General features: G+C 43.3%; 1 protein-coding gene across 11 annotated transcripts in view; it reads right to left on the reverse strand.

Moving 5' to 3' along the window:
• Positions 1-22,487, reverse strand: part of MAPT (microtubule associated protein tau) — a 76,671-nt gene that overhangs the window by 3,271 nt on the left and 50,913 nt on the right. For 7 of the 11 annotated variants that reach the window (XM_069952506.1, XM_069952503.1, XM_069952502.1 and 4 more), the window contains exons 5-13: positions 21,362-22,066; positions 16,486-16,535; positions 14,017-14,205; positions 13,139-13,247; positions 12,838-12,891; positions 11,471-11,742; positions 11,106-11,198; positions 8,102-8,183; positions 2,475-2,587 (exon numbers count right to left, since the gene is read on the reverse strand). In XM_069952506.1, coding sequence (XP_069808607.1) covers positions 2,475-2,587; positions 8,102-8,183; positions 11,106-11,198; positions 11,471-11,742; positions 12,838-12,891; positions 13,139-13,247; positions 14,017-14,205; positions 16,486-16,535; positions 21,362-22,066 — 1,667 coding nt within the window. The remainder of the gene's footprint in view (positions 1-2,474; positions 2,588-8,101; positions 8,184-11,105; positions 11,199-11,470; positions 11,743-12,837; positions 12,892-13,138; positions 13,248-14,016; positions 14,206-16,485; positions 16,536-21,361; positions 22,067-22,487) is intronic. The other 4 variants (XM_069952501.1, XM_069952510.1, XM_069952508.1 and 1 more) reach the window with 4 other exon arrangements.

Below are 22,487 nucleotides of genomic sequence, written 5' to 3' on the forward strand. Positions count from 1 at the left end.
AAGGAAGGACTAGGAGCCCACGGGAAGTGCAGTGAGTTAAGCAGCAAGGGTTAAATGTGGACAACAGCAGCCATAGGGACATAGCAGATAGGAAGGAATGTCCTAAGCATCAGTGATCTCTTCCCACTGTCACTAATCCACATCCTGTTTATAATCCCCCCAAGGCCAAACCTCCAGGGATGAGAGGAACATATATACAAGTGTGCAAACGAAGGGGCAGTGTGTAAGGACAAACACTGTTCTCCCATATGGATGCCACAGATGCTGGAGTAATATACAGATTACATGTAGAGCAGAGGATTGCTACTCCATGTACAGCTGTGTCTCAGCGTAGGGCTGGTCATTCCTAATGCACCATGATGTACTGTGACATCATGGTGACATTGAAGTAGTGTGGAGTACACTCGAGCTCAGCCCACACCATACACTGCAGACAACGTCTGGCATTTGCTATCCGTGACCGGGATCAGCACTTTAATCCCCTGGTTCAGTGGTGCCAAACCTGTGCCCCTCCAGCTGTTGCAAAGCTACAATTCTGTCCAGGAATGATGGGAATTGTAGTTGTGTACAGGATTGGGGGAATAGTAATTTTGCAGCAGCTGGAGAATCACAATAATGACCCATCAATTGGATCTAGAGGCAGCATAAACCCTCATCATTGGTCTCATACAGTAAACTACTAAACCTGCTACTAAAATATGAAGAAACAGATCCATTCCGAAGAATGATTATAAACTTGGTATAACTAACAAATGACCTGTATTAAGCACAAAGTCAGAGATTGGAGAATGATGGGAATGCTATGAAATAATATTATGAAGTATATAGGGCAAGTTTTTTTGTAATAAAAAAAAGCAATGAATTTTTCCCTTTGCCAAACTAATATGGACTGATGCTCAAAAAATACTAAAATTAAATAAATTTAGTAAAATGCTTTAGAGTTATACCCTATCCACAATATAGGTGATAAGTAGCTGATCAGTGGGCACCCTCACCAATTGTCCCCTGAGTAAATGGGAGGGACAACACACATGCTTGGCCACCGCTCCATTCATTGTCTATGGGACAACCTTGCAGAGCACAGAATGTCAGTATGTTCAGAAATCCTATAGACAATAAATGGAGCATTGGCAGACTGTGCACGCCGCTGCTCCATTCAATTGCGGACAACTGACCTCTGTTCTTTAGATTCAGGGTCCAATAAATAAATTCTGCAGCATTTGTCACTCATTTTTCTAGCATGCCCTTTGCACCCCTCCAGGTTCTTATCCCCTATCTATTAACAGCTCTGCAGGCCAATAAGAAAGTGGACAGAAAAAGCAACATATATAGATCCCTCTTGTGGTTTGCAGGATGGGAAGATGTTTGTGAGAGAGAAAGGCAACAAGTCAGTCAGTGGCTGAAGAAGTGAAGATCCAGAAGAAGTGCCGCAGAGGTGACAGGTTGAGGCAGCGAAAAGATAACACTCCATTGGCGGAGCACATAAACAAAAGACATGTTTTCAACAGTATAAAAAAAAGTGAGTAAGGAAAGCAAAGACTTGGGAAGTGTTCTCTGCAGAGCTAAGAAAACCGACGAGGTTGTGCGCACAATGCACGTCTGACCTGTCCATATTAAGAACAGGTGGAGAAGACCCAACATCTGGATCTCCATGGAAAGCAAAGTGAGAGAAGATTGTGGAGCAGCCAAGGCCTATACTTACAATGGCACATCCTGCTCCACAAAGCTAGAAGAAAACTCAAGCATCGGCACTTGATGGTGGGTTAGTCGTACAATTCAGAAACCTGGGCAGTACAAAGACATGTCTGTAACTATTCCTTCAAAAATGTGTCCCCTAACCCTTTGCAAAACTACAACTCCTATGCACAATACTAATACAATAACCTGTCGTTTCAACATTCTGTGTAATTTAGCATCTCTCTAAAAAACACTGGTGCATCAAAATAATGGGGGAATTTGTCTGCTAAGGCATCAGTGCACACAGAGCACTTAGACTCACGTTCGGGGTCCGCACCTTGGACTCCCTTTGTATATGGAGAGTTGTGGACAGTGTTCCCACTATGCTGTGCACTATGGGAAAGAGCTAAAAGATTCTATTGTTCCACTATGAGCACCTGGGGATCACCATGGTGCTATATTCACTGTCTATAAGGCTGCTAAAGATAGGTTAGCTTTGTACCCAGCTGTCTTCACCAGTGCTGCAGATGCACGTGACTCCTGCTCCATTCCAACAGGCTTGAGATCATTGTTCCTGAGACTGCTGGGGTCCTAGTGATCATACATTTATGTCCTAACCTATTGTGTTGATAGTGGGACAACCCAATTGTGGCCGCAACCAGTGAAATTTTTAACTGGAGATTACTCATTTTCAAAGCGTGACTTAGAGGGAAAGGTAGTCCTGAATGGGGGTTGTTAATAGGCATGCTTTACTACCCAGGTTTCTTGTTGAGCAGTATGAAGGGGGCCCTTTATACCTTCTTTAGTCCTCCTCCGGGTGTGTGAGTAATGTTGTCCAGTGAGCCAATCTTGGACCCAACCCTTTCTTTAAAGTCCAGTTTCTCAGATTTCACTTCTATGTTTCCGCCACCTGTGTCAGAAGAAGGATAAGGTTCATAAGGTAGGTAGAAACAGTGTGATGCTTCACAACATGGAAAAAGTATGCTCCCCACTCCTGCAAAATTGCAGGTATTAAAGGGAATGTGTCATCAGACTTACTGTTTAAATTGTGTTTTTATGGTAAACATATTTTTATATCATTTTTGGTGACTTTTTTATCTCATATTCCATTTTTCTATAAAAGATAATATTATGAAAAAAAAATTCTAAGATCTTGGAGTTTTCATTCTCACCACTGGGGATAAAACTAAGTTGAGACTTCCTGTTGTGTCTGTGGTGATAAGAGGAGGGTGCTGTAAAGTCATCTGTACAGCATTGCAGCAACATGTGACACCAGTACATAGAGAAGACAATAGCAGCTCCTTGTGGAATGACCTCTTTACAGATCACAGAGCACGCTCAGTAATGTTTCACATTTATATCAAGAAGACAGACTCTGTCTATTGTTGTCTATGTTCATGAGTCATGCTGTAAAGCATGCCACTAAATTCTGATAAAAACAGCTCAGGCAAGATGGCAGCCCCCATAACAATGTACAAAAAGTAAAGTAAAAAAAAAATACAGTCAGAAAATAGAAATAGATTAGAATAAAAGAACATGTTTTAGTATCTGACTCTAATCAGTAAAAGAAAAGTTAGGTGATATGTGTCCTTTAAACCAGTGGTGTCATCGTGCCTTGACTCAGCACTGACACAGCCAGGTACATCACACTTTGAGGTGTTTGCATGAATAGACCTATTCATGTAAAAATCTTAAAGCAATGTACCTGATGGTACATTCACTTTAAACACTTGAAGTGCTCCTGGCATCATCATAATACAAGGTGCTGGGATGTTCGTGAATCCAGTCTGTTGCACATCTTCCATGCACAGAACATATTCACAGCTACTTTCTAGCAAAAACAGCAACGCCCCTGCCCTATTACAATTCATCCCCATGTACTGAGCTGAACAACTAATAGAACCGAACAAAATCACAAGAGTGGAGCTGCTTCTCGATAAAAGTAGCCATATTTTTCTGGATAACCCCTTTAAAGTATGACTATTTTGGAACTGAATTCACAGAAAGAGGTCCACCCATAAAGTACTTAAAATTAATAGTGCAACATTTAATAATGCTATGAGATATAAAAAATACAACAAGATATATAGATAAACAGCCACAGGGCCCTTGTGGTATATCAAATAAATAGATCAATCAAATATAAATCAGAACATAATAATTTCACCTTAAAATTCATGCATAATTAAAATCTGAAGTCAATGAATCTGTGTCTTAAAGTGACACTGTCACCCCCTTTTTGCATTATGACTTCTCTACACAGGTGTAAAGGGTAAATTTAGCAGTTTTCATACCTTATTTTATATCATATGCCATGGTGCTTGTTCAGGTAAAAAGTGATCTTTTATCATCTGCGGATTGTGCCACTTGGGTGGGATTTCCTGACCGGATCACCATTAAGCCCCGCCCACAACGGTATTTTAGCCCACGCCCCTGTGACGTCATAGCCGTCTAGGCTGGCCTAAAGGTCTAGGCCCCACGCCCTCTAGGTCAGCCCATATCAATGGCCGCGCAGGTGGCAGGGCCTATGCGCCTATAATGTCATGGAGGGGCGTGGCCTTCGGGGATGTGGGCATGAGTTTGTGAAGCCCCACCCAGGTAGCACAATCTGCAGATGATCACTTTTTACTGAAACAAGCATGATGACATATGATATAAAATAAGGTACTCAAACTGCAAAATGTACCCTTTACAACTGGCGCTTGTATGATTGCTTGTAGTTAAAGCTCAAATTGTTCACTGCATCTAATGTTAGTAGTCCACTTCTTTTCAAAGGTATGGTGCTGGTTGTGCATTTTGTACGCTTCATGTTGCTGTGAAAGTGCCAGTATTGGGATGTGGCCATTGGCACCTTATTACTCTTTGACCCCAGAGTTTCTCATTGCCATTGGGGAGCAGGGCAACATGAATAGTGGGTGCAGATACAAACCTCTCATGTCCGATGCTTACATTTCTTTCTTGGGTCTTTGACATTCCTGTCTAAGGGCTTATTTCCATGTTCCGTGAAACACTGATGGCGCAGATGGGGGAGCCCTGTAGTGAATAATTCATCCCCCCCCCCCCACGGCATTTCCCCGCAGCGCGACTGTGTCATTACATGATGCCGGAAGTGGGGAAAGTGTTTGAATATTCGGGGCACTGTAATGACACAGTCGTGCTGCGTGATGCTGTGCGGGGTAATAATTTACTACAGGGCTTCCCCGTCCGCGCCGTCAGTGTTTCAGTGAACGTGGGAATAAGTTCTTTGTCCTTTCAACGTATTGTATTTTGCACCCACACTGTAGAATGATAAGATACCACTGGCCACATCTCACTACTGGCACACACACATCTGCCACTTGAACACATACAATAGGAGCAACCAGCACCATACTTTTGATAATAAGTGAACTAGTAAAAAGAGATGTGGTGAGCAATTTTTAGCTCTAACTACAAACACTTGTTACACACACTGCTTGAACAATGTTATAGGAATATATCTTCCAAACGCATAAACCTAATATTGTGATTTTGGAAACAGTACAAACAGGAACAACAGTTGCTGTTTTTAACCCCTTTAATGAATTTTATTGATATATCTCTGGGCCCTGTGGCTGTTTACTCAGCTATATATAGCCCTGTTTCTATGAATTTAGTTTTCATATTATTGCATTGAGACGCGCATTTTGTCAGTTGAGCTTGGCACTTTATTGATATATAGGTAATCTGCCCCCATTCTTTTGTTGTTATTTTGGAACTGCTCTGTGAGGAGAGTAAAGAGGGAGAGGAAGAGAGAGGAGATGAAGGGGAGAGGAAGGGAGAGGAGGTGAAAGGGGGAAAGGAGGACAGGGGAGAGAAGAGGATAGAGGAGGTGAAGGGGGAGAGGAAAAAAGAGGAGGTGAAGGGTAATGGGGTGAGAGAAGGTGATGGGGATGAAAGGAGGTAGTGGGGGCAGAGAGGAGATGATGGGGGATGAGAGGAGATGATGTGGGTGAGAGAAGGGAATGGGGGAGGAGAGGAGGCGATGGGGGTAGAGAGAAGATGATGGGTTAGAGAAGAGGTGATGGGGGTGAGAGGAGGGGATGATAGGGGATGAGAGGAGATGATAGGGGTGAGAGGAGGTGGTGGGGGCAGAGAGGAGATGATGGGGGTGAGAGGAGGTGGTGGGGGCAGAGAGGAGATGATGGGGGTGAGAGGAGGTGGTTGGGGCAGAGAGGAGATGGTGGGGGTGAGAGGAGGTGATGGGGTGAGAGGAGATGATGGGGGTGAGAGGAGGAGAAGAAGAAGAAAGGGGGTTGAATTTGATGTTGGAGGCGCAAGCACCCCATAGCACCCGCCGGTGGGTGATGCTGCTGGGGAGGGAAAGAAGTCACAGCTGTTTCTATCAGCCGGCGACCATGGGAGGCGCCGACACTGACATCTCCCAGACCCCGCTCAGCTTGCGATAGTACCCCGACTCCCCTTCCCTCACAGACCCCACTCTGAGGATAGCGGCAGCCCGGGCTCAGCATCGGGTGATGGGTCCCAGGAAAGAGAGTGTGGGTGTAATGCGGCGATTGCGCCCCTGACACTGAGGGCGCATAGCACCCGCCCTTTCCATCCTGGGACCCATCACCCGATGCTGAGCCAGGGAGAGTGCAGTCCGGGAGGGAAGGGGAGTCGGCATCCTATCGCCAGCTGAGTGCGGTCCAGGAGGAAAGGGGAGTCGGCATCCTATGGCAAGCTGAGCGGGGTCCGGCGGATGTCACTGCCAGCGTCTCCCGTGTTCGCCGGCTGATAGAAAGGCCCTTACCTCTCTCCTTCACCCCAGCAGCATCACCCACACAGAATGCTGGTACTGCGGGTGAGCTGCTGCTGGAGGGAGGGAGATCAGAGCCGCGGCGGTGATAGGTGCCGGGACACTGCTGAGTGATAGCAGTGTCCCGGCACTAAAATCAAAAGTTTCTTTCCCCCCCCCTTTCCCGGTTGAGAAACCCTAGATTATAGTATGGGCGGTCCAGAAGACTGCCCATATTATAATCTCTTGCAGTGTCCTATCAGCGGGCCAGCTCTAGGGAATCATCTGATTTCCTAGGCGGGCCAAAAATAATGGAGTTTGACATGTCTGCTCTAAATCAACTCATAGGCACTTACCACTGTAAACACAAAACTAATCGGTGGCCAATGGTTGTTTTTTTTATAACATTCTTGATGTGTCGGCGTACAATGCATTTGTGTTATTGCGTGAAATAGACCCAATTTTTTTTTGCAAATGTTCAATATCCATGAATAATGCAATAAGGCCATGTAACATTTTTTTACACAAAAAATAAAAATTACATTTTTTAGTTTATTTTTAATTGTTTATGAACAACCATGTTCACACACAGTATAATAATGCAAAAGAAATTCAAATGAAACACTTAAATTAGTTAAAAATCCAGACTTTAATAGGCCCGGTCAAAAATGATGAATGAATTACATGAATTATATGTGTATAGTAGAGCCAAACAGAACAGCAGGGTTAAGGTATGTAAGTATGTGTGGGCAGAACCTGCTAAAAGAGATGGGATGTCTATCTACTGCATATGGCAGCCCACTAACTCTTATGCGACAGATGATGTTGGGGGAGGTTAAAGGGGTTATCCAGCGCTACAAAAACATGGCCACTTTCCCCCTACTGTTGTCTCTAGATTGGGTGGGGTTTTGAAACTCAGTTCCATTGAAGTTAATGGAGGTTAATTGCAAACCGCACCTGAACTGATGACAACAGTAGGGAGGAAAGTGTCCATGTTTTTGTAGCGCTGGATAACCCCTTTAAACATCTGATATATGGGATTTCAAGTGCCTGGTTCTTTTGCTCTCTAGGAAAATAAAATTGACTGGCGGTGGCTTTCTCCCCTTTCAGAACACACACACATGCATGTGTATGAGGGTTCAGCTGACAGCTATCGTATGTAAATGGAGTGTAAAATGACTCTGTACTCACAATCTGTCCCCCCCAAACTACTTGTACTGTCAAATAGCTGCTTTTTATCCAAGATCTGTCCTGGGGTCCGTTCGGCAGGTGATGCAGTTAATGTTCTGAAAAACAACTTTTAAACTTTCAGCCCTGTGTCAAATTGGCGTGACCTAGTGTGTCTGTGCAATAGGCCTGCAATGCCTCTCCGTCCCTCCTCCCACCCTCTTCACTATTACGAATGCCCCAGGCAGGATTTCTCCTATTCATCACTTATCTGAACACTGCACATGTGTTGAATTGATGACGAACGGGCCCCAGGACAGATCTTGGATTAAAAGCAGCTAACTGACAGTATAAGCGATTGGGGGGGGGGCAAATTGTGGGTACAGAGTTGCTTTAAAACACGGAGGAGGGACCTAGAACCGGCTTTAGCCATTGGTGAGCTAGGACGTGTGTTTCAAACTACCCCTACACTTCTAATTATAACATAATGGGAGAACTAACCTGGCCTGTGGTGGATGTTTGACATGGATCCACACTTGGAAGTCACATGTTTGAGATCCACTGGTTTGTGTGTTATCTGCACCTGTAGAGAGAAAAACATGTGAGAGGAGGCTGCATACAATTATGGCAGTGGGTTAAGGATCAGGGGCTGGAGGAAGCCATTGTGAGGGAGAAGCAAATGGAATAAAAGGACTATAACTATGCTTCTGGCTGCCCCCACAATGGCTGCCTAGGATCTATGCAGGCTGAGGCTGGGTTCACACACAGTATATTTCAGTCAGTAATTGCTCAGTATTTTGCAACCAAAACCAGGAGTGGATTGAAAACACAGAAAGGATCTGTTCACACAATGTTGAAATTGAGTGGATGGCCGCCATATAACGGTAAAGAACTGCCATTATTTCAATACAACAGCCGTTGTTTTAAAATACCAGCAAATATTTGCCATTAAATGACGGCCATCCACTCAATTTCAAAATTGTGTGAACAGATCCTTTCTGTGTTTTCAATCCACTCCTGGTTTTTGTTGCAATATGAGGACCACAATACTGACTGAAATATACTGTGTGTGAACCCAGCCTAAGGATGCATCTTAGAAAGGCCTCCAGTAGGACTAGTTTTGCAGGTTGGTTTTAATTCTCTCTCTTTTGGGGAAAAACTAGATGACTTCAAATATGGCCGCCAATAAACCAGGAGCCAGTTGTCCTAAAATCCTACATGGCAAACCTGCCATGTTATACAGCCATTCAGAAGTCTGGAAAGGCTGGGTTGTTTGGAAGCAAGAACAAGGGGGGGGGGAGGATTTATCAAACTGGTGTAAAGTAGAATTGTCTTAGTTGCCCCTAGCAACCAATCAGATTCCACCTTTCATTTGTTCATTTGATGTGATCTGATTGGTTGCTAGGGGAAAGTGAGCTAGTCCTACTTTACTACAGTTTGATAAATCTCCACCAATGTCTGTATTTCCCCATATATAACATTTCAGGATAAATAAGAACTTGTCATCACGTTCAAGCTGCTGAAAAGTCATTGGGCGATCCCTGGCAGCTTCTACTAGGAGGAAGAGGAGCTGAGCACATGGATACATTGTATAGTTTGTGGGAAAATATTTGTATAACTTGCCACTTATTCATTTAAACCAGTGCTTATAGAGAGAGCTATCAGTCCAGGACCACCCACTGGACTCCTAGGCAGAGAAAGTACAATAATTTAAATGAATAAATTATTACAATGATTTGTTTCCCACAAAACCATACATCATATCTAAAACATGCTTCCTGCAGACTGGGCTGCTTTCATAATTTTTTCTTCATTATATTTTAATAATTAAAGTTGAAGGATGGAATATACCATGTTAAAGTTGTCTGAAGGAGATAAACATATTCTATATTTTTAAGCATGCACAATTGAAATAAATCAGAATTTTGCAAATAAGTAAAAGTGAAGTGCAGGAAGCAGCCGTGCAGTGTGGGATTAGTGTCCAGGCGATTAGGTCAAATCACTATGCACGAGATGGATTAAAGAAATTATTTATTATGTATTATATATTAAGTATTATTAATAATTAAATTATAGTATTATTATTTATATACTAGTTGTAAATTTTCTATAAGTATCCAGCATTACTTGCTACTAATTTACGGTAACTGTGATCAGTTATCCCATAAATGTGCACTTTAAAAATATCCGAGAGATATGTCAAAAGCTTTGATCAGTCAGGGACCTCAAATGGAACTATGGGGGAGATTTATCAAACTGGTATAAAGTAGAATTGTCTCAGTTGCCCCTAGCAACCAATCAGATTCCACCTTTCATTCCTCACAGACTCTTTGAAAAATGAAAGGTGGAGTCTGATTGGTTGCTAGGGGCAACTAAGACAATTCTACTTTACACCAGTTTGATAAATCCCCCCCTAAGTACTTACCTTATTTCACCACCTTTCCCTTCTCACTGCAGAAGAGGAATTGATCTGAGAACCCAGACCCCGACTAATCAAAACTTTTAACATGTCTCTTAAACAGGGGGAAAAAATATTCTTACAAAAAAAACCCTACCATAGTAAAATAAAAAAGTACCATATCCAACCCATGGTCAGATGTTGCGCTGTTTTATTGTTGTCATTTTCATTTCATGTCATTTTTCCATTGGATGATAAATGTCAACTTCCGTTGCTCATTCCTGTTTGCGGCCGAAAGAATAGACATATCAGTTCTTTCGGCGGAAGGCGGAATCCACCTGGCCATAGAATGGTGTCTATGGCATGGGCAGATAGGCGCGCAGTCGCGAACGGGTACAAGCGACTGAATCCACCGGAATTTATCTGCATTCCATAGTGTGAACCTACCCTTCCCGAGCAGAATTTTCTGCCACAGATCTGCTTTCCGTTCAAAGAACTGACATGTCAATTATTTGGATAGATTCTGCTAGAGGAAACCTATAGAAGTCAATGGGGGCTTGAATTTTGCTTGAATTCTGCTAAAATTCTGCCAGAGCTGAATAGGTGAAGAATTTCAAGCAGAAAACTTTCCTTTTCAATTCCTCGTCTATTGCTCAGTGTGCATGAGGCCTACAGGGGTAAAATACACTGCGGAAATTCCAGTGGAAGCCTTGGGCTTCTGCAGTGTATGTTGACTTGGTAAACCACATTTTTTGCACATGATTTAGGCCCATTTCAATGTGGCTCATCTGTGTCCTCAATCTTCGATGCTCATTCAGAATAAGTGACATGTTGGGTATATTTCTATAATAAAAATGGGGCGTGCGCCAAACACTATGAGGGTACATACTGTATCTCAAAGTAAAATTTCCGTAATATTACTACTATTGAGTATAGCCTCCACGTAGTAAAGCACAATGTTGTGTAGTGCAAGCAGCTGGAATGAGTAAATCAACAGGCCAACATGCAAGCAGTGCAAAGGCGTGATGTGATCACAGGTGCCAGTGTCTGGGTGTGCTGCATATGAGGAGCTCGTGGGGTGCTCTGCACATAGAGGATTTCACTCACTGCTCCACCCCCAGGGGTATGCTTCAAGTTGTCCTTGGATCCACACTTAGACTGGACATTAGTCAGATCCACTTTCTTGTGGACAATCTGCACCTGCGGGAGGAATGAGGTTGGTGCAGGTGGTAAAGCAGCACAAAAAAGCAGCAGGGACATCAAAGCGTGGAAATGGACGAATGCGATGAAGTGTGGAGGTATATGGATATGTCATGAAATCCGGGATGTGGTGCCAGGAGAGGTGGAGAGACATGGAGTCAGTGAAAATAATTGGCACATTTACTCCTATCTCTACCCTCATCCCTTTCCATACTCCCACCCAGCTAGCTCCTCCTCTGATATACAGCATTTATCTAGTAACGCTCAGATACCTTGCCACCTCCTGGTTGGTGCCGAATATTGTCAATCGAGCCAATCTTAGACTTTATATTTTTCAGGTCCGGCATTGCTACTGGACTGGGAAGCGGCTGAAGGCGACTTTTGACAGAAGCAGGGGACTTGGGAGGAGTACGCACAACGGCGATCTTTTTAGGCTCCCGGCCTGGTGGCATATTTGATGAGGGTGTGCGGGACCGGTTTGTTGGTGTGCTGGGTGATCCAGGACTGCTGTATCCACTTCTTTCACCAGATTTTGGAGATTCAGCTAAAAGAAAATTGTAGATTTTGTTATAACTAAATGATCACATTACTAGTTTTAGGAGAATATTTGCCACATAATATGTGATAAAAATGTGTAATAAAGGGCTGGACAAGACCTGCTCAATGGGAATAGAATTGTCCTAACTTGACCACTCAGCATTTGATTAGCTGTGGCTGCTGAAGTTGGATGCAGCCCTAGAGAGTCCTGGAAAACATGGATACATATAGGCTGGCTGTTGGCTCTCTTAATGCTTCCCAAGACTCCCTAGGGCTGCATCCAACTTCAGCAGCCACCAGTAATCAAATGCTGCATGCTCTGGTTCGGACAGCGTGCTCAAAGTTTGCTCAACTCTAAATGGGAAGTGGGGAGAGGTTGTTTGCTGTGATTCTTGCTAAAGTGGAGGGATAGCTCCCATTATTGGAAAAATAGGGGGGGAGGGGGCAACTGTAACTACTGAAAAGGTGGGAGGGGATCCTGTGATTACAAGGAAAGTTTAACGGATTAGGGAAGTGGAAGCTGTGACTACCAGGAAAGTGGAGGGTGGGGGTATTGCTGTGACTATTAGAGAAGTGGGAGGGGGCTGGTGTACAGATAGCTATAGTGTGCATATATATATATATGTCCACTACATACATCTACATTATTGCTATATATACTATACACCAGCCATACCACAGCCATACCGGAGCATAGAGGTGGTCGGTAACCTAGACAACGGAACGGAAAGTAAAAAGCAGTATATCAGAGAATATTCCGAGACTGACTCATTTGGCAGTGATGGCCCACTCAGCCAATCACTGACTGAGACAGGGCAATGCTGCAGCCACCGATAGGCTGTCACTGCTATGAAGTGGAGCCAGGATCGTTCAGCCAGAAAGATGACGTAGGAGGACACCAGAGAGCACAGAAAGCTAAAATAGGCTGTTTGTTTTGTTATGTGCTAGGGCAGCAACAAATTAAAAGTTTAATTTGAATGGAATACCTCTTTAACCTGACAAGTCCTACAAGTATAGTATATTGATGATCATACCATGGCATCATACAAGAAGTCTGCGTGCCATAATATATGGTCAGCAATACACAACATTCCCCTGTTACCTCTTTCACCTTTGTTAATGGAGGACGGCGGCTTCTTCTGGTCTCGTCTCAAGCCTGTAAAGAAAATGTTTCTGTTAGTATAGAATATGAAAGTTCTGTATACACCAAGGTCTGGAAATCAAGTTCACCACAAAGTCTGTCAGCTTAATATAGACAGTTGTCAGGTCGCTACTTCTCATACAGATAGTGAAGACCACGCATAAAAAGTGAGCAGCACAAAATATAGTGATTCTGCCTTTATTGCACTGTATCCCTTGTACAGTAGGGAAATAAGGACATATTAAGCAACTTGCTGTCTTACCACCAGGGGGAGTCTTCGGGACTGTGGGAGTCTTTGATGGGATTCTTGTTGCGTTGGCAGGGCTCCTGACAGGTGGCTGCTTCACCCCTGCTCCATCATGAATGCCATCCTGTTATACGAATAACACAGGTTATTGTACAGCACAATGGCAATAGTCTATTATGTCACATAGGGTTCTGATGCTCTGGATTACTGGACTCTCTAATCAATATTTTTTCAATTTCTTTTGTGTCCACTGAGTGCACGCTGCACTGATCCGAATGCATAGCACTTGTGCCTAAGATCAGCAGACAGAAAGCCGATTCCACAGATGTAGTTAGGGGTCATACTGACCAATAAACGTGTTGTGTTCCTGTACACAGATGAATTGGTCACAAACCGAATCTAAAATCATATTGTTGTCCTGAGATCACAAGTGATCACAAGGTGAAAATGTTGCCTAAACTACTATGGTATCAGCTAGCTGTGATGTGCAAGGTAGTAATATGATTACATTGTGGGATTTCTGCAATGTGTCAATCATTTCCCAGACCTGCTTTCTCTGTCATGAGCTATGCTTGTGCACATACAAGTTCAGAGCTCAGTGTACAGCCCCTGTGTGCTCTCTCCACCCCCTTGTAATGTTGCAGCCTGTGTGTCTGTTCCTCCCCATTCTTTCTCTTTGACATAATATTTAAACCTTGCAATTTGTGACAAAAATAAACATAGATGTCATGGTTATGGGTAATGCTGGCCTATCATATCTAATCCCATATGCATTTAGAGACAATAGAATGGATGAAATATTATAAGAAACTCAGGGAAGGTGGTCTCTAGTTTAGGGCAGACTCTGACCATATGAAACCTAAAGCGCTTATTTGGGTTCGTTCTCCCCTTACCTTAGCCCTTGGTGAAGGGCCCACTGGGCGAAACGTCGCAGGGGAGGTCCGCTGCGTAAGGCTCCGTGCTGGAGGTACTGTCGGACTGGAAGTTTTTTTCTGTGTGATTGTGCTAGCAGAAGGGGATCTTTTGGGGATTGTGGAAGTTCTGCTTGTAGTGAGTTTGGCAATGGGTGGAGTAGAGGATGTCTTTCAAAGGTAAAACAAAACAATAAGTGAACAGAAAAAAAATAAATTGTGGAAATGAAATAAATAAATTATGAATGATGAGAGTGCTAGATCAAAAATTAAAAGTGCAATCCTTGGGGCAACCAAGCCAATGATTCAACAGATGACAACGATATGAATACCAAGATGGCACTGTCACTTAGAGATACGTCAAAATGTGTTCAGAGTGTTCAGACTACCACAGATCCTTAGACAGGACTAGGAGCTCCAGTGCCCATCTCGCTGCCATACAGAAATCTTTAACCCTTCCTGAGACAGGCTGGTATTTACACAATGCCTGTGACACACTGCATGTTTCCACCTCTCACAGCAAATACCATGCCTTACACCTGCATCTGTGCCAGTCATGGGGTATATGTCTTACATGGGGTATATGTAACTCGACCTGCCCACTAGCTTGACTCTTATGTTTAGTCATACAAATGAATGTAAATTTGGATTTCAGTCTTGTTGAAATCGTTGTGAGGCATCTCACATATAAAGTAAATCCTTCCACTTGGTGACAACACGGAGGAGACGTGCTATTCTGTAGCCCTGAAACATAACACAAGTTTCCAGTACTTGAGCATTGCAGCTATAAGCCTTGAAGGAGCAGAAGTGAAGAAAATAAACTCTGACAACTCCAGAAAAATTAGCAGCTACTTTCACGAGGTCAGCCCACTCTGACAATACTTTTTATAGCTCTGTAGATATAGTACTTGTTATATTTTGGTTTAGGTCCTTTGCACATACAGCTCGGAGTACTCAACAACATGGTATGAGATTTTCGAACCATGTCTCATTCTCTATTCTGTACAATAGAGTGGGTCCAAAACAAGACCTTAACAGATTTTACCTCAGGTTGACTGTTGCCAACACTGTACTGGCTGTGAAGTCGGGGAGCCTTAAATCTTTGCAAGGCCAACTTAGGCAGTATTAATATTTTTTTCTCAAAAGGTCCAGAGACAATGCAGGGGGTATTATTTATGGTAGTAATCCCCAAAAATGTGGCTTTACTGCTGTTGCAAAAACAACAAACAAGAACCACAAAAATCCAAACTGGGATTACCTATCAATGGTACGTATACTCCCCGTTTGCAGTTACAGCTACAGTTTTAACCCTTTATGTTCAAAGCTTGGCTGGGTAATATAAATGCAAAAAAAAAAAAGGTGAAAAAAATTATTTAAAAAACTCATGGGACCAAACATAGCTCTCCTGCTATTTTACATTTTCTGTGAATTGCACTTTTTATGTATATTCTAGCACAAATAAAACAAAGGCGGAAAAAAAAAAAATAGAAATGATGCAAAGCAAACATAAAAACATAATGGACATTATATGCCTGCCTACATTATAGGGATGTGTATAATCTGAATATTCTACCATCTCTGTATTAGTGATCCTTCAATCCGTGGTTCTCTGTGTTCTCTGTGCTGTTAGCTGTGAAATCCTTTGTCCAGTAAGCTGTTAGAAGCACTGGGGGCGGGGCTACCGCCCTTAAGCACAGATCCAACCCTCTCCATTCATAATCATTAGGGGGGTGGGCCAACCAGGAGCGGATCGGTGCCCTGGGGGCGGGAGCCATGCCCCCAGTGCTCCTAACGGCTTACTAGGAAGAGGGTTTCAGAATTAACAGCACAAAAATGGCGCCAAGGATGAAGATGAGAGACTTACCTTCATCTTCAGCGCCCTGTGCCCACTAGGGAGCTATCAGCAGGTTAGATTCGTCAGGCGCCTATCTTTGGTGGATGAATGAATGGAGACATAATGATGGTGAATACAGCAGCACTGCTATTTTTTTTTTTTATATTGGGTACTTATGAAGAATGGAACATTACTTCTTTCTTGGTGACACCTTACAAATGGTCACTATGGCCTCCCTCCAGCTTAGGTAGGTTATGTATTATGAGTACTGAAAACCCAAGATTGGTCTGTGCTTAATAAGGAGTGTTAAAGTCTTGTGTAAAGTATTGTTCAAGGGAACCTATCATCAATGCTGTCTGAACCAGTGGTCACTGAGCAGTCCATAGGGACTTTAGTCTGCCCTGTCTGCCTTGATTGATAGATCTGTCCCTATATCTAGACAGGGAGAGCTCTATCAATGTCAGGGAGAAGTGGCCACGGACTGCCTCTATGACTTGAAAGGACAGATAACATGACAGTAATGACAGGTTCCCTTTAAGGACCTAGATGTTAAAGTAGATCAGTACTGTAGGCAGAAGTATGGCTACAAAGAGTGGCATCAGGCCCTTCCCACTCACCTCTGCTGCTTTCTCCTGGGAGTCGCTTTCATGCTTCTCTTGATCATGGGCTGCAAGAAAAAACAATACATATATAATTTATTATAGGTCTTGCTCCAAGTAGTACCAGCTCGGAGTCCTTATCCAAGAAGGCACACCCATCTCCTAAAGGTGGGGGTTGTTCATAAAGAATCAGCCTCTATAATTGCATCCAAATTCTGCAGTAAAAGGATAAGCTGCATGTGAATAAATTGTCAGCCCGCAGCCCCACCGACATTCACTTTTCATGGAGCAGCCGGTATGTCTTTTTCTACAAAAGTCCTAAAGGCAAACATTCCTATGTTTTGTGGTCCATTCTTTATACAAGATTAAGTGATGCAGCACTGTGTTATCACACTTCTCAACTTATTCCATTGACAAAAATTAGGGCCCTATTACATGGCCCGATATTAAGGAGCGAGCGACTGCCGACCTGTTGTTGCTATTACATGCACCGACAGCAAGAGAGGAGGAGTGGGAGTGGCTGCTTGGATGATCGTCCAGGTGGCCCATAGAAGATGGCAGTGGTCTACTACTGCCGCTCTCATTGCATGGAGCAGCGGCCAGCAGACTGTCGCTATGGCTGTCGTTCTCTTTTGAACATGTTTAAAGACAATGATCAGCCGGCATCGTTCATGTTGGCTGATTGTTGGTTTTGAACATGAGTCATTACACCAAACGGTTATCAGCCAGAACGGCATAATCACTTGGTCTTATAGGGCCTTTAACCACAGCCCTCAATCCACACTTATGTCATGGATGCCCAGCTACAACAGTGGACAAGTAGGCTGAGTGTATGTTATGGTGGGCTCCTATCTCAGCTGTACTGTATTAGACATAATTACGTACACGGTCTGCCCAAAAATAAAAATATCCTCATAAATACATGATTTCTCTTCAATAATGGAGCACTGAATGTTTATTTATGTTGGAAGTGTTGATCTAGAGAATAACTAGAATCGGTTCCTCTTTTGTACCAGAGTTAAAATAGATCCAACTATAGCCAATTTATCAATGTTGTACTTAACCAAAATAAGGGTACTTCTTTGGTGTATTGTGAGAATTCTGATGATGGATGTAACCTTCTCGATTTGGATTGCTGTTATGTTTCTCGTTTTGTTAAAAATGAATAAACAAACAATTTATTAAAAAATAATGAAGCATGGAAGAAGAAGTAATAGGATGACTACAGTGAGAGCTGTCTCTATATCATACATGGGATGTGTTCGATAAGTACTTTGACTGCAGACCATTGATCGTTACATAATGAATACGTTGCTACTCACGCTTGTTTAGTTGGTGTTTACTTAGTGTTTTAAGCCCTGGAATAGACAGGCACAGTGGAAGGGATATTCCCATTAGTTATATACACTATCACTTTATGATTGGGGGGGGTCTGACCTCTAAAACCTCACTAAAAGTGACGTAGTAGAGCTGCATGTGAGTGAATTAGGGCAGTATTACACTGCCTGATCACTTTAGCAGATCGGCGCTCTTTAACTCAGCTTATTATAGCGATGTCCGTGCAGCCCTTGCTGTATATAATAAAAAATGAACTGTATACGTTCATCCCTATTAAAGCAATGCACGCCTGAAGGCTGATGATTTTAGGTCAGGACTTAAAGACACAATCAGCTAATAACCGTTACACGGAGCGATGATCTGCTGAAACGGGCTGATTTGGCAGATTATCGATCTGTGTAATAAGGCCCTTAGACCATCTACAGTTCCCTGCTTAGCAGATGACCATGCAGGAAAAGACTCATAGTCAGTTTATGGCTATGTTTACACAACGTATATTTTAGAAATATTCTAAAATATACGTTACCTCTCAGTCTATGGGATCCCAGCCAGAGCATATACACATGGTATATGCTCCGGTCGGGGTCCCTAGCGGCGCCGCACACATGTCAGTGAATATTGGCCGCAGAAAACCCTGTCAGTGCACACTGTGGAGCAAGCAGCTCTGGCCACTCGCTCCATAGTGTGCTGTAGGGAGTTCTGATGCGGGCACACACGGATGCGCCCGCATCAGAACCCTGTGGCCGAAAAGATGATCTGTTCAGAGACCGCACGTTCCGTGACCCGGCCGGGTCACGGAACAGCCAGTCTAATACATAGTCTGCACATAGCCTATATGTATGAAATGTACAAAAAAAGGAGAGTTATTTTGGCACACAGAATCCTTTGTAGTCTTAATGTCCCCGAGCTACCTAAAGTCTTATACTTTAGCAATGAATTTAGTTTATTGCTCCAACCTTTGCAATCTTTGCCTACTGTAGGTCCCAAGGGGGCAGACCATGACTCACCAAAGGGAGGATCCCTGTGTTATGGCCCTTCCCCGCAGACCCTGCATAGGGCATAATACAGAGTAGCTGTTAAAACAGGTTTAGGCTTAGTTCACACTGTGTAAAAACAACGGCTGTATTTAAAGGGGTAGTGCGGCACAAAAAAATTATCCACAGAATAACACACATTACAAAGTTATACAACTTTGTAATGTATGTTATGTCTGTGAATGGCCCCCTTCCCGTGTTACACCACCCCCGCCCGTGTACCCGGAAGTGTTGGTGCATTATACATTACCTGATCCGTGTCGCGCATGTCCTCCATCTTGTGCCAAACGTCATCTTCGGCCGGCCGGCCGAATCGCTGCCGCCGTCCCCCCTCCGCCGCGACCTAACTGTGCTCAGCCGCGATTGGCTGAGCACAGTTATGCTCAGCCAATCGTGGCTGAGCAGCTGATGATGCGGCCGCGTCATCAGCCGCTCAGCCGCGATTACTACAGATTACTACAGATCACTTGTATATATCAGATAGTGAGACAGATGGAAAAAACTAAATATCCCAGCATGCTTGTTGGATGCTCTCAGCATTATTATAACTAAGCTGTGTATGTGCATTCAGTCATCCTGTATTTCTAGTCCTCATGTTTAGTCCTAATGGCATGTTCATTCTCCAGGCTGCGGGATATATGCTGTTAAAAATATAGTATAAAGACCACGGCCCCAAAATGGCAAAAGTCTAAGTGGTGACATCACAGCTAATTTTGGCGTTAACTCGCTTAGTAGTCCACAGCTGCTACAGCATGTAAATGCAGAAATCATAATAAGAAGAACAGAAGTAGATATATACCTACTGTATAGGATCTGCTGTAAAAAAAAATAATAATAATAATAAAAAACTAGCTAAATGTTAGGCAAGCAACTAAACTGTCTAGTGCAATTTTGCAAAAGTAAAAATATTCAAAGAATATATACAAGGTCTAATAGAGCAACTATGGGTGTTATAGGAGCCTAGAGTGGTGGGACCAGCTTCATTGTCCTTCCCCATGGGCAGTAAGGCCTTTTACTACTTATGTATAATAGAATACATTCTGTGTAGAGATAAGCAAACCTTGAGCATGCTCGGGTTCGTCTAAACCCGAACACCCTGAATTTGATTGCTGGTGGCTAAAGAAGTTGGATGCAGCCCTAGGGAGTCCTGGAAAACATGGATACAGCCTATTAGCTGTATCCATGTTTTCCAGAAAGCCTTAGGGCTGGATCTAACTTCTTCAGCTAGCAGTAAACAAATGAGGGATGTTTGGTTTGGATGAATATATACACACTATCCAATCTATTATAAATAAGTAGCAGAAGGCCTTACTGTCCATGGGGAACACGATGAAGCTGATGACAGCTGGCCCCCACCGCTATCTAAGGCACCTGTAACACACATAGTTACTCTGTTAGACCATGCATATGTTCTTTGAATATTTGTATTTTTCTGAGAATAAATGCCACTGAATGACCTAAATGAAAGGAGCCAAGTTGTAATGCCAGATAATGCCAAGTCCTGAAAACCCATTTAAAGAGCCCAACGTGAAAGTGATCACTTGGGGGGCCATTTATCAAGACTCGTTCGCCAGTTCTAGATAAAGTCCTGACCACTAAGAGTGTGTAAATCTATACCTGCTCTGGGGGAGGTGTAGATTTTTGCCTGGTTTACGCCTGGCATAAACCTTAATAAAAGAGACACAGAAGGTGGTCGTGCCCCCATTGCCCACCCATTGGGCGAGTGTGGATTACAGCTGGCATACACCACGGAGCAGGTATGCCTGGGACAGAGCCATCATAAATCTCCCCCCTTAGTGTCTAGGGGAAATGTAGCATTACAAAGGAATAGGACAGGTTGGGTCTACAAGATCAAGAGACCGCCACATCCCTTTCTGATGTCTATACCTTAGCAAGACATGGAAGGGGATTGTCTTCATGACCCCTTAAAATACACAAAAGAAAAACTAGCTTCATTTTACTGAATTACAGATACTATTTCTGGGATATCATGACTGGTAAACGTTTCTACACTGTGCTTTATAATTACAATGCCAAGCTTTCTTCCTTTGACGTCTATTGTTGATTCCGACATCAGAATTCTCATACAAACTCTATTATTAAACTCAATCGAGGAAATCCTTATGCATTAGATATAATTCCATTTACTCATCAAAAGTTGAGGCACCAATTTGACATATTAGATACACACTGAATCGCATTGAAGTCTGCTATGGTGTCCATCTTGTTGCTGTCAAAAAATGTGTCATACACGCAAGTTTTTGTAAGTGCCTCTTGCTGTGAGATGAGTATACATGAAAAGGCATGCAGTGAGGTGAATGGAGATCATGCAAGGTGCATCATGCGCTGGGAGAAAACTGCAAACCAAACAACGATAACCACAGGAGGAGGTGAGAAAGGACAGGACGGGTTGGTGAGCATGTGCTATTAATTCTGGTGCCTTCTTCAAGCAAGTTAGGAAAGCATAAGGCAGCCCAGGGAGATCGGAGACTTTAGTATGCTGGTAACAACTGGGAACACACCTTTAGGTACCGGAACGGGTATTCCAGAGCCATGTTGAGATATTCGTTTTCTAGGGATCCCCATGACTTCACCAGGAGAAGGTAAATGTTTCTCCGATGTGTCCTCACTTGGTGTACTGGCAGCCTCACATGGTGACATCTTGTTGCCGTCTATTGGCTTGTTGGCATCAACCTCGACTTGGTAAACAGATACAGACGGCCGTGGGCGAGGTAGCATTAGCTGGTCTTCTACTGGAAAAGAGTCAGCGGCTATGTCATCATGTGGTTTCTGCACATCATCATCATGTTTGTCGAAAACGGAGCCATCGGGAAGCTTGTTATCTTCTTTATCCACTTTGAGGCCATTTGTCTGAGGCTGTAGACATACTGGTGTGTCCATAGATGTTGTGTTATCCTGCTCCTCCTCCTCACCTTCATATGCATGTTCTTCCATCCCATCCTCATGATCCCTATGAGTAACAATGCCATTTGTTTCTTGGGTTAAGACATGTCTGCCTTGTACATCCGAAGCTTCTGTCAGTTCATTACTCATGGTTGTCCAGCCGGGACTGACATCTTCATAAGTGTCTCCGGTGATTACACACAGATCCTCCGCGTCCCGTTCAGTTATAGATCTGTCTCCTTCCGTGCACATTTCTGTTTCTGGTGTGCTACTTGAGGACTCCTGAGTCTCCATCTTTCCTGTGGCTGCCGGAGATTTTATCTCTAAGATTCAGGTGAAATTGCACAAGTTTGACATGAAAAGATGAAATGAATATGCATCATCATTTGTCACAAAATACACAGAAAATGCCAGACTAATACAAGAGCAAATCTACCGTCACAAAGGAAGTCTGACAGGTGACATTGAAGTGTAGCTTGTGAATCAATGTAGTTGACAACTATTTCCATCCGTACCTTTATAATGGATGATCGATGGTTGCAATGGCTCTTTTGGGAATTTTAACTTGTAATCACCTAATCACTTAACATTACCGTGATGCCTTTTTACACTGCACACTGAAAGCCTAAGAAACGTAAAAGGTCTTATCTGAGTCCCGACCAACACCAAAGATCGTTCCTTGAAGTAAATTATGGATGGCATGAAGAACTTTGAGTCTTTCAGAAATCTTTAAAGCCATTTTCT

This window comes from Dendropsophus ebraccatus, chromosome 14 (genome assembly GCF_027789765.1).
Source record: "Dendropsophus ebraccatus isolate aDenEbr1 chromosome 14, aDenEbr1.pat, whole genome shotgun sequence".
Classification (NCBI taxonomy): Eukaryota; Metazoa; Chordata; class Amphibia; order Anura; family Hylidae; genus Dendropsophus; species Dendropsophus ebraccatus.